The 12,887-nt window shown below is 42.8% G+C and overlaps 1 protein-coding gene across 2 annotated transcripts in view; it reads left to right on the top strand.

Moving 5' to 3' along the window:
- The window catches only part of adcy7 (adenylate cyclase 7), a 63,692-nt gene that overhangs the window by 48,294 nt on the left and 2,511 nt on the right, over positions 1 to 12,887 (top strand). The window contains exons 13-26 of one of the 2 annotated variants that reach the window (XM_071897378.2): positions 1,221 to 1,280; positions 2,370 to 2,447; positions 2,717 to 2,786; positions 3,160 to 3,257; positions 3,452 to 3,536; positions 4,330 to 4,467; positions 4,610 to 4,714; positions 4,897 to 5,084; positions 5,617 to 5,728; positions 6,596 to 6,754; positions 9,002 to 9,148; positions 9,474 to 9,581; positions 10,295 to 10,409; positions 12,107 to 12,231. In XM_071897378.2, the coding sequence (XP_071753479.1) occupies positions 1,221 to 1,280; positions 2,370 to 2,447; positions 2,717 to 2,786; positions 3,160 to 3,257; positions 3,452 to 3,536; positions 4,330 to 4,467; positions 4,610 to 4,714; positions 4,897 to 5,084; positions 5,617 to 5,728; positions 6,596 to 6,754; positions 9,002 to 9,148; positions 9,474 to 9,581; positions 10,295 to 10,409; positions 12,107 to 12,231 (1,588 nt within the window). The remainder of the gene's footprint in view (positions 1 to 1,220; positions 1,281 to 2,369; positions 2,448 to 2,716; positions 2,787 to 3,159; positions 3,258 to 3,451; positions 3,537 to 4,329; positions 4,468 to 4,609; positions 4,715 to 4,896; positions 5,085 to 5,616; positions 5,729 to 6,595; positions 6,755 to 9,001; positions 9,149 to 9,473; positions 9,582 to 10,294; positions 10,410 to 12,106; positions 12,232 to 12,887) is intronic. The other variant, XM_071897379.2, reaches the window with a different exon arrangement.

Below are 12,887 nucleotides of genomic sequence, written 5' to 3'. Positions count from 1 at the left end.
AGTGGCATATTTTCCAGGGGGAAAATTCCTGATCACCCGAACTTCCTCCTCTATTTTCTCCATCCACATTCCCGGTAATGCAAACTGCCTCTACTGATCCACTCCACTGTTAATGCAGTCAAGGCTCATGTTTTTGGCAGAACCCATTGATGTCTGCAGTTGTAGTGTGCTGTACTCTAGTTTTAAAGTTATAAATCACACCTGTACCTACACACAAATACAGATTATGAAGAGCATAGACTCTCGCTCTTTCTCGACCAGCAAAACTTGCTCTCTTGCTCTTACTACAGTGTGAGAAAACAAGGTACACAGTTGTACCTTTTGTCACTGGGGATGAACCTGAAGTGTACACTACTGCTATTGCGCTCTCCACCTACAAGTAAAGCCAACAGCAGAAAGCAACAAGTTCAGGCATGCTCCCTGGAGGTTGTCGAAAGGCATTCTGGGAAACGCAGGAAATCACTAACTGAAGTAGAACTAGACACGGCAGGTTGATGGAAAGTGGGTACACCAAAAAAGTAAATTGCAACACTTCATTACAAAATAACGAAGAATGCATTGAAAATGAGAGATTGATGAGATCTAATGGTATAAGAGTATCTGAGGGTGGAATGTTCCTTAAAATGTTCCTTAAAATCCCCTCCATTAGGCAATGCATAGGCAGATGGATTATGGTTATAGCATATAATGGTTGATTCTCTGTGCCTGTCTGGCACAGGCAACAAGTGTATGGACAAATATTTAAATTGCAACAGCTGATTTGTGTGCAGGACTTGCCCACACAGATAGTGTGGGTCAGAGGGATACGAGTAGAAGAGATAAGTGTCTGCCTAAAAGAGCATTACAAGCATTCCTCCATACGATCATTCAGTCTTATTTTATCTTGGACATAGTTAATCTCATTCATGTATTCACAGTTGACTGTAGCTGAGAACGTCTCAAGTGGCAAAAACTGAGGAGCTGACTTCACAGTGAGCACCCACTCTTGACTTGACATCACAGATCAGAGCCTTGGTCGTCTAGTCTCTAAAACAAAATTAACTGTCAGTGGAGAGAGTGACGTTCCTCTTCACAAATGTTGATCTAGCTGTTTAATATGTGAATTCTGTCTATGGATGGATTTTCACTTTCATGTGATCAAAGGCCCTGTGTTCATTTTGGTTCCCCACTGCTCTGTTGTGATGAATTTGTGTTTGTGTCTTACTGTTGGGCCCTGACAGCTTTGATGAGTCTCTAGAAGAGCCCTTCTCCTTGCCCGCCCCCCCGTTCAGCAGCTATAAGTGAGTGGGGCCTCTGCGGCCCGCAAGGTGCTCCCTCCCTCAGTGCAGTAGTTCTCAACCTTTTTGGCTCGAGACCCCCAAAAACTAAAGGATGCCTGCTCACTGCCTGTTATAAATGTAAATGCACCGAATGGTGAACTTTCACATTTAATAATGATTTAAATTTTCCATTTTCAGGCAGTTTTACTCACTGGAAAGTGTGTTGGATTTCTAGGTGTGTTGGGCAAGTTATGGCAAAGGTTGTGGGTTAAAATCCACCTCTGCCTGTGTAAAAGACAATTTCTTGATTCATTGCCGATAAGTACCAAGGAATCCCCATGGGAATAAACAAAGTATCATCTCATTTATTAATTTATCGGGCTCATTCATCACAAAGGTTAAAAACAAGATGACACATTTGTAATATTACAAATAGATTTTTGCACATACCATGAATTATTCCGTGACCCCCCACAAAATCATCTCGCCACCCTATTGGGGCGTCCCGACCCGCAGGGTGAGAACTACTGCCTTCAGCGGAGAGCCTTGCTGTTCCAACACTAACCCCAGCACAGATCTACTACTGTTCTCGTCGTCTCACTGTTTCTCTTGCTGCCTTCTCTGTGTAACAGGGTGACATGGGATCTCACAAGCCTTCAGAAAGCCTGTAACCACTGTTACTAAGCGATTCAAGTCTGTCTTTTGTTGTTAGTGGAGTGACATGCTCCTCTAAATACTGACCACTGACTGGGGCTTGTGTATGTGTGTGTGTGAGTGTGCATCTGTGTGTGTGTGTGTGTGTTTCCTTCCTGGTAGGGGGTTACCAAGCAGGGACACTGCAGAAACTCTCCCGCCGAATCCCCCAGAGTCCAGCTAACACACGATATCCTGCATCCGGCACACTCGCTCTAGATTGCTCTCACAGGCACACACCATCCCTCTCTTTCCCCACTAATGCTCAGAATGGCCGTAACCAGTTGCCTCCCAGCACAGCTAAACTGGGCCCGAGTAACCTGCATGACCTCGTCTGGTTTTCCAGCATCCGTCCCAGTCAGCCTGTGTGTCTGTCGGTCTGCCTCTTCCTAATTGTCTCTGTGCTTTCCGGTGCAGGAACAAGTCCCAGAAGAGTAAGTTTGATGAAGAGCTGCACAATGAGATGACTACGACCATCGATGAGCTCAGCAGCAAGTAGGTCCACTTTTAAATCAAACCAAATTTTATTTATGTAGCCCATTTTATACAACAATGTGTTAAAACACATTGTGTTAAAAACAGTTCAGGGTCATGAAAAAGAAAGCCAACAATAGAAACAAGATAACCAACATCATAAAGGGACACAAAAACAAAAGTAACATGTAAGAAGTGTAAAAGTCCATGCAATTATGTCACTTCTTTCTTTCTTTCTTTCTTTCTTTCTTTCCTCCCTTCCTCCCTCCCTCCCTCTCTCCCTCTCTCAGGCAGTGGTCTAAGTCTGAAGAGACCAGCAGCTTAGCTCTGTGGTTTCCAAAGAAAGACTTGGAAAAACAGGTTAGTTTGACACCAAGCTGCAAGTCTGGCCTGCTTTACAGTGCTGTATGTGCTCCTTGTAAAGAAACATTATAATGTTGGATACACTCAATCAGGTCCATTAACTCATATTGGAACGCACCACCAAGAAAAAGAGTCCGTGAAATACATGAAGGTGTTTCTGCACTCAAACGCAAAAGGCAGAAATCATGCAACTAGGAAGGGAAAACAAGCACAAACATTTCAGCATTTGATGACAAGAGCTTGAAAGGTGAAACCTTTGTTCTTGTTTTCCCTTGTTCTTTGCAGATGCACTGTTGAAAGCATTTACCTAAAGCATTTACCTGCTAAACAGAGGTTCATGTGCGTCCTCTTGTTTTTTCCCCCTTATAAGTACCGAGCCTTGGACTTGCCCATGTTCAAACACTATGTCGGCTGTGCCACCATCATCTTCTTCTGCATTTTTGTGGTCCAGATGTTTGTCACAAAGGAGTGAGTATGACTAGATTTTTCTCTCCCATCATCACAACTCATCATTTACTAATTCAAAAAATCTATCCCAGAGTTGTTGACAATTATTATTACATTCATTCAAAAATACATAAAGATGCCATTACTTGTACTTATGGGAAAGAGTGGCCCTGGCCGCTAATGTTTGATGTCCTCTTTGTCTTAATCTCTCTCAGTCGGAAGATGTTGGGGATGTCATTTGGAGTGCTGGTCTGTGTCCTCCTGCTCACCCTGGCCATCTGTTTCGCAGGTCACTTACAGGTCAGTAGGACTCACTTAGCTGATGCTCATATTCAGAGTGACTTACAATGTGTACAACAGTAGAAAATGCTCAAATGTGGCAGCAACTAAAAAAAACTGACAGGCACAACAAAGCAGAGATAGTCAGTCGCCAGTGCAAAGTGTCGATGCAGAGTTTCAGGCAAACAGTCATTGTCGTCTCAACATCTGGACATCATGATCGACAAACAACAACCATCTACCAACATTTAGGAGGCCTAAGGCAGTAGGGATAAATATCCTTATAGCTGTTTTTCTTGGCAGTAGTGAGACTCAAGGGCTGGACAGAGGAAAAAAAAAACGTAAATTCCTAGACTGCCAACATCACACGCAACCAGTCAGAAGAGGTGCAAGGGTCAAAGATGCAACAGACACGTAACAGTCAGAATGGCCATATGTGATAGGGAAGTGCTGGGTAAAGAAATAAGGCCAGAGTGTGTGTGTGTGTGTGTCACTGTACCAGAATTAGTGAGTGTGGGCGTGGAAACATGCTTTCTTGCATGTTATGGAAGCTATCCATTCCACTCACTGGGCTCCAGCCTTCTGCAGCTGCCCAGCTGGCCCTGGTGCATGACACCTTACATTCAGTCATGACAGGCAGTGTGATCTACACACTCACTCAGACAGATTCCTTCACTGGAAATAGCCGGTGCTAACTGAGTCAGTCACACATGATGTCTGCAGACGGATGACTGTATAAACGTCACGCGCTCCTCGTACCTGTTTGATTCCATCCCTCCTCGTCTTTCCTCTCCCTTCCCTCCATCCCGTCCAGCGGCTGTTTCCAGAGAAGCTGTCGAGCTGCCAGTGGCTGCCAGCTGTGTCGGAGGCGGTGGTGAAGCGGCCGTGTGTGCGCCTCCCTCTGGCCACCATCACCACCGCGGTCATCGTCATCCTGGCGGTTTTCAACCTGGTAAGACTACGCTTCCACCACTTTGAGCGCCGGTAGAATGTCATCACATGCTCTGCTATTTATAGATGTACTACACTTCATAGCTGAAATAGCCCGCTGTCCAGTGGCTGCGTGTCAATCAAATCCTTTTACTCCCCCTCAGTGCTTCATCAAGACAGATTTGACAAAATGTTCCAGTGATAGTGCTGACCGGCATGTAAATAGCTCCCATGAGCAGAGACCTGACGAAGATCTCTTCTACCTGCCTGTGAGTGATCGCTTTGTTCAACACACAATGATAAAATGGCAAAATTGCATGTTGAAGAGTCCACTCATACATTACAGCTATTTTTTCTATTTATTCCTAACTTTTAACTATATTTTAACTATCATTTTGACACATTAACCAAGCCAGGTCTAACTCCCATCCCCCGTCTCTCTCTCCCTCAGTACTCTGTCTACAGCTGCATCCTGTCTCTCATTGCGTGTGGAGTCTTCCTCAGGGTGAGCTTTGAGCTCAAAGTGCTCTTCCTCACCCTGGCCTCCACAGCATACTACATCATCATCCTCAGCTCCAAGAGGAGGCTCTTCATGGCCTATGGAAACATCCTCTATCTTGGTGACTGGAACTGCAGCAGGTGGGACTGAACTCTGGAAGTAAATCCTGTATCCTGTCAGGTGGTTTTTAAGTGTAGTGTTTCCCGGTTTGTGAGCCTTTCTCTTCCTTTATTGCAAAGATGAGAGGAGGTGGGTGAGGAGCTGAGAGGGAGAAGGGGGATGCTAGTGCATTAGAGGATATGAGTAGTAATTTAACATTAGTCACTCTCTTAGATTTCATGCATCCTCTAGTTTAATCTCATTAACATCAGCTCTTATTCCCCTGTGTATTTCAGAGGAAGGCTAGGTGGTGGGAACGAAACCAATTGGAATTACATTTGAAGCATATAAATGACATCTTATCTCTTATCAGAACAGTTTACAGTGACCGCCACAGTATGATAATCTTAAATTCCTTGATTACCAACGTCATTAGGCAACCAGGGTCAAAGACACAGATAACTGACAAAAGATGTTACAATTATTCCTGTGTCCCTAAAATGACCATGTATGAATAGGTGAAACACTTAAATGAAACTGAGGTCCAACCATGAATTCCCCTCTGTGCTACAGCATTGAAGATGTATCCGTCCTGGATGGGCTTGGCCTGGTTAAACACCCCCAGGTGATGAGCTGCATATATATCACCCTGTTCCTGGTCACTATGCTCATCATCTCACAACAGGTAAGGAGAATGCTCTTCACCTCATTTCCCTCCTATTTTTATCCCTTATTTCCCATACAGATACACACAAAGGCACATTTAAACAACAAAAAAGCATCCTAACGTCATGCATCCTCCATTCATGTATTCCCATCCAAACCCTGTATTTCAGAGTCATCGGTGAACCAAAACTAAACATCTGTTTTGTATTTTTGTCAGCCTGTCATGATTTTATCTGCGGCATCTTTTATAAATTTTGTCTGGCATTGCTGTCCACAAACTGTAAAATGATAGGAATTAATAACTTTGTATTGCTTACAGGCATAAAGACAGACTGATAATATTCCTATAGAGTTAATGGTGCCGCGCAAGTACCTGGATGGCAGATGTGTAACCTTTCATTCCTAACCTTTCTTACATTCCTCCTCCCTAGCCCTTTCTTCTCCTCTCTTTTCCCTACAGCAAGTGCAAATGTTTTTACATGGAGGGACAAGGATCTAAACCCGACACGGGCGCTGGGCTGCGAGCGATGTGGCTTTGACTGTTAGATATGTAACAAGTAGCGATCGGCTTCTTGCGTCTTATGTCATGCTGGAGTTTGTCAATTTGCCTTGAAATAGCAAGTTATCTCAAAATAATTTCTCAAATGTAATTGGATATCATCAAAATAGCCCAAGTAGAATATCCCATCACTCTCTGGAACTCTTTGGAGGCCAAAAACCTACGTTGGACCCTACGTTAAGCAGTTTTATTCTATAGGAAGAGCGTCATTCATTCAGTTTCCCCACCCACATTTTCCCAGCCTGTCCAGGGATTCAAACCTCCTCCTTCCTCTGCTCCATCCCTTCTTCCTCTGCCTCATCCTCACCACGCGTCTCTCTCTCCTAGAACGAGTCCTGCTTCCGCCAGGACTTCCTGCTGAAGAACAAGAACCACACAGAGCAGGACGAGATCGAGACCAGGGAGAACCTGAACCGCCTGCTGCTGGAGAACGTGCTGCCGGCCCACGTGGCGGCGCTGTTTGTCGGGGAGAATAAAAAGAACGAGGTGGGACTCCACTCAAACTCTTTACTTAATGAGAAGTACAAGGTAGGCGCCCCGGGTTAGGGGTGGATTTCTGAGGCCAACATGCCCCCCCCCCCTCCTCCTCCTCCCTCCACCTCTCCCATCACTCCACTGGCTCTCATTGGCACGTTTGGTGACTTTGACACCGGTACACGGTTGACATGAAATTGGGCTTACCAGCAAAGTAATGTGGTCACTGCGTACTGTTTGGTTTGTGGTCAAGGGAAAAAAACGCCCCAATGGGAAACCTGCAAAACATGGATCGCTTCGTATCATAATCTGTGCCTCACTTGATTCAACCGTCATTCTGCCCCGCATTTGAAATGATGGATTGCAGCATCATCATCATTATTTGTCGACATTATAGAGACAGAGCCACTCAAATTATACATTGCCAAAACCACCCAACTAAAGTGCATGTGTCATTTTGCAAAATGTGAACAAAAATTAGACATTGGTCACTACTTGAAATGTTCTCAGTGTTCTATCTGCAACCCTGTGACCGCGACTTGTTGAAATATAAGCCCGTTAGTTTGTTCTCTAATGCGATCACAACAAAAGAGATTATATTTTCTCTGTCTTTCACAAACAAGGGAATAAGGGAAATGAGATTTTAACGATCTCACGGTCGGCATAATAGAAAGCCGAGCATGACTCCAGTGATGTCGGTGTCCCCAAAATGTTGAGTAAGATATAAGATTGAGGAGGATATAAATAAAAATAGATATAGAATAGTTTTTGATGGCTCGAATTGTCACTATGCCTCGCTATTGACAAATTTACAGATGTTTGCAGTTCAAATTTACAGATGTTTGCAGTTCAAATTTACAGATGTTTGCAGTTCAAATTTACAGATGTTTGCAGTTCAAATTTACAGATGTTTGCAGTTCAAATTTACAGTGCAAGAGAGCATATTGGCAGCTTGTGCAAATGTGCGTCAATAGCTATTCACACTATCAGCTTTACAGATGGCAACTGTTTTAGTATGTGCAAGTAATGTATGTACAATAATATATTCAGGTCTTGTGCATAAACACAGGACAGATTGTGCAAGCATGGCAGATGTACAGAGCAGTGCAGAGCAGTGGAGAGAGATTTACCGATCTAAAAATAAAATTGGAAGTAATTCTGAATGTCAATCTGTACAATGACCTCACTTGCACTCTGGGAAGTTAAGCTGTCGTCACGGGGGCATGAACAATCTGTCGCCCGTCACTCACAGAGAAGCACTTTGACTTGACGTACAGTGACAAAGGAGTCTGCTTATACAGGAGCTCGTCAAGCTTTCTTTTGTGTTGTGGGAAATCTGTTTGTGGTTAATTCTTGTTCCTGGAGGCTGGCCATCGTATCTCGAGGAGTATCTTGTGTTGTTAAATGCTTGATGCACAGTGCTCGCATTGTCAGATCACTCAAATATGTCTCATGATGAAGAGTGTGGGAAACATGAGCAAATTGTCTGTTTTTTTTTGCTCTTGAGTGAAACATGATACACATTCAGAGTGCTAGCTGTTTCCTGGTACGAGTCATCAAGATATTTTTGACAATGGCTCTCTTGAAGAGGTGAGACCTGATGACACAGGCTGTCATATCTCATGCATTGGCCCAACCTGAAACCCAGTCTTTCACAGAAGTGGCTCTGTGCTCTGATGCCTTCCAATGTCTCTTGCAACCCACAAATTTCCCTGTGTGTGTGTGTGTGTCTGTGTGCTGGCTGCTTCTTCTTGATTACTTGTACAATAACCAGAGGTGGAAAGAGTACTGGAAAGTGTTGCTTAAGATGTTACTTGACTCTCTGTAAGAGTAATTATTTGGAAAATTACACAAGTAAAAGCTTGAAAATTTCCTCCCCTGATTACTACTCATTTTGGTATGGTACTATAATAAACAATTTGCCCGATCAGCCCAAAGTTTGTGGATTGTCTCTTTCTAATCACATCAGCAGAGCTAGTATTGATTATGGGAGGTAAAGTCCAGAATAGCTGTTATGAGGTAAATCACAGAACTCATTGCTTTCACTAATCTTATGTCTAGAAATAAAACTTACTTACATTAAAGTGGGAGTAAACACTTGAAAACATATTCAAGTAAAAGTAAATGTAGTCAAAAAAGTAGTGTTACTTAAAAAAAAAAAAAACAAGTAGTTACTTTCCACTTCTGGCATATAACCCTGCACTTCTCCTTGGTACAATTACTCATTATGCTTCTCGTATTTTGCCTTTTGTCCAATAGGATCTCTACTACAAGTCCTATGACTGTGTGTGTGTGATGTTCGCCTCGGTGCCGGATTTCAAGGAGTTTTACACCGAGTGCGACATCAACAAGGAGGGCCTGGAATGCCTGAGGCTTCTCAACGAGATCATCGCCGACTTTGACGAGGTCAGGCAGAGAAGCAGGAGAAAGCGAAACCTCTATATCTTTCATCCTGAGCCCTTATTTCTTTACCAAGTACTTCCCTATTATACATGACAGAATTATCTGTTTCATCTCTGCACTGTGGGTTTGACAGATCGGTTGCTTATAACGTTGCTGATTAGGAACTTATTCTACTCTTGGAATCATTCAAGTCCCTCGGCTAAATGGCAAAAATGTAAATGTCAGCGGGAATAAATAAATGATGAAAGGAATGAGTGACTAATCGGGCAACATGCCCAAATGCACACATGACTCATATTTCTATTCTGTTTTTCCCCTAACGCAACAGCTGCTGTCCAAGCCAAAGTTCAGTGGCGTGGAGAAGATCAAGACAATTGGCAGTACGTACATGGCCGCCGCGGGGCTGAGCGGGACGCCCGGCCAGGAGAACAATCAGGTGGAGTAGCAGTGCTTTGGACCAGGGCCACACCTTTCTCAGCATTTGTTTTAACCCACTTGAAGCGCCAGATGGGTGGGGTTTACCACATCAGGACAATCCAGATACTGTCAATAACTAAACTTAAGAAGATTTTTTTTTGTCATGGTTTAATGTGTGTCATCCTGGCACTCATGGCATTTCTTAACACTTAATGTATGTCATTTCTTGGATGGTTTTATCCAAAGTGCCTGGCAGTATCGGTGCCATTTTTTTACCGCTGAGCACAATGTGGCAAATCCCACCAATCTGGAACCTAAGTATGGAAAAACAAACCATCAAAGGTATTTGAAAGTACTATTGGACCCAGGTCTTCTGAATAGTGATTGATTGATTGATTGATTGATTGATTGATTGACAGACATTATTTCGGTGTCATGCACTCTGCATGCTCAGATCACATGAGCTTTAAAGACTCATCCATACATCACATTGCAGTTTGGTGTAACAAATATTTTCCTACACAAACTCAAATACAACACAATGCATATTTCCCTTTTCTCCAGACTTTGTGCCACATACAGTCCACCTTTTCAGCATATCTCAAGACTCATAATTATCTTACCAAAAAGAAATTACCAGAAATAGAAGTCATTGTGCACACAAAACATAAAACATGCCCTAGTCATATTTTGCATGTTGAATGACGCTGCTGTGCCTCTGTGTTCTCTCAGGACAGGGAGAGACAGCAGGCCCAGATAGGGAACATGGTGGAGTTTGCCATCGCTTTAATTGGCAAGCTGGATGGCATCAACCGGCATTCCTTCAACAGCTTTCGGCTCCGCGTGGGTGAGTAGGTGTAGCCGCTCGGCAGCTTCAGCATAAATTTACCACATTTCATTGACTAAAATCTGCACTGCGCCGCATCCAGTTCTATCAGTGCAGACACATTAACCAACAGGTTGCCTTGGTTACACGGTGCATGAAAGGCATTTAGGTTAATGGTCTTATTAGAGTCAACGAGGGCAATATTAGAGTCATCATAATTTCTTAGATCAGGGTTTTATATCATTTTATATCAAATTCATAGCATGCATTATGGTGTGCTGGTGCAAGTTTCATCAAAATGGCGTCTTTTAGTTTCACGTTGGAGTTCCTAGTTTACCCACCTTTTTTACTATAACATTACATCATCTTTTGAATTAATACTTCATATTCCCCTCTCTGCTAAATCACATTCTCACTTACCTGCTTTGTCTCCTTGCTGTAATTGTCTGAAGTAAAGAAAATCCTTTCTCCCTCTCCGCTCTTATTTGCCTTATGTCCTTCCTTAGCATATGATCATTCTAGGAGTATTTTGTTTAATCCATCGTCAGGGAACTATGACTGACATTTGCACTATTTACTGGCTGCTTGGATTGTTGGTGAAAAATAAATGTAAATGTCATACTCAAGCTATTAATATGCAGTAGACAAAACCCAGTTGTGCGTCTGACTAAACTTTACCCGTCTGTTGTGTCTGCAGTGCTGACATACAGTCATTCCCAGACGGTTTATTCTCTCCAAGTCTTAGATTAAACATTTACAATTCTTGGGAGATAAAAACACATATAACTTTTGGCCATAAACACTGAAAGTTGGCCCAGAGAGCAGCGTAACGGCGCTCTTATCCACAGCTGTGTCAAGACACACCGTGCCTGGGAAATGAAATCCACTAAATTCCTCTCTTGAAAGACATTTTTATTAAAAAGCAGTAATGTGTTTAGCGTCCGTATCGTTTCTTTGACCGGTGACAACATATTTTTCACCTGTGCTATGAGAGGGTTGCTTCAGGTTACCATATGAAGGGATTAAAGTGTCTCTCTAATCTGTAAATTTCTTTGTTTTTCTTGATTTTGGTGACACCTTTGGTGATAAGCGGTCATTGCTTTGGTGTTTTGCACTCAATGGAGGCACTGAGCCAACATGCTGTGATAATAAAGACACTCAGTGTAGACTGCAGCTTCTTATATTCCTTCTACCTCCTTATATTTATTCCATAAACGTGGTGTTATGAACATAGGTGTTTAGAACAGCAAATGTTAAAGCTTTCATGAAGTGGCTATAGGTTGAATCCACGATTGTATGGTACCAATTGGTGATACACAGTAGCAAAACAGACATTTATTTAGAGGAAAATTATTATTACTTTAAATTTAAAAAACGCTATATAGAAGATTTTGGTGAAATGTTGCTACCTGAAATTCATCCATCAGTACGTCAAAAACACAGATGATTCTAAACACAGAAATATTTTGACAGTAAAGGTCTAAAGAGACTCATGACTTTAATAAGTATCCCATTATGTGCTTTACATTCACACCAGTAATGTGTGGTTTGTGGTTGCTATTTTGTTTTGGAAAGAAACTCTTCACTGGGATAAGATCCTGTCACTGTCCATCATACAGACTTTTTTAAATATTTTTTTTCCTAAACAGAGCTTGAATTGAGGCTAGTTGGCTGCGCCCCTCTTCACCCAGCCTCATGCCCCTGTTGTTGCTCCACAGGTATTAACCACGGCCCGGTGATAGCGGGGGTGATCGGGGCGAGGAAGCCTCAGTACGACATCTGGGGCAACACGGTCAACGTGGCCAGCAGGATGGAGAGCACCGGGGAGCTGGGCAAGATCCAGGTACATTCAGCCTGTCCAGCAGCACCTCGTTTGGTGCTTTTTAAAGGTCAAAGGTTGTGACCAGAGGTTAGATTTCATATCCAGAAAAGTTGTACCCATATGTATTAGCAACAATAGCTTTGGTGGGACAGCAGATAAACAAAGTTATTACTGAGTTATTTTTTTTAACTTTTATTTTAGTTTCACTACTCACACAGTTTCTGCTCTTTGGCTTTGCACAGTAAATCTCACCTAAACCATGGCTGCATTTACAAAGATCCAGTTTCTAACTCTTCGCGGACCAAATCTGATCTCTCTGTGACTGTCTAAACAGGGACAGATGATATGAAATCAGACCTTCCCATATTTAGTCATGAGATGTGATGTGTGTGTCCCTGTGTAAACGCAGACTGTTCCTCTGCATGGCGCTTAATTGTAGAACAATCGTAAATTTAGGGTTTAACAGGGGGAAACGACTTAATCCACTTTGCCCCTGTTGGAAGGTGGCTTTATACCAAAACATACCAAAACGTCCTGCTGCTCTAACAATAACGGCTTTATAACGTTTGCTCACAAGAGTACCATGACTTCTTTAAAAAAAATATGCTGTCATGAAGATGTTAGGTGATGAACTTTGAAGACAGGTGATGAACTGTTATTCCTGCTGTCAAGAACAA

Source organism: Centroberyx gerrardi, chromosome 1, assembly GCF_048128805.1.
Source record: "Centroberyx gerrardi isolate f3 chromosome 1, fCenGer3.hap1.cur.20231027, whole genome shotgun sequence".
Classification (NCBI taxonomy): Eukaryota; Metazoa; Chordata; class Actinopteri; order Beryciformes; family Berycidae; genus Centroberyx; species Centroberyx gerrardi.
This window is presented reverse-complemented; position numbering and strand designations above follow the sequence as displayed.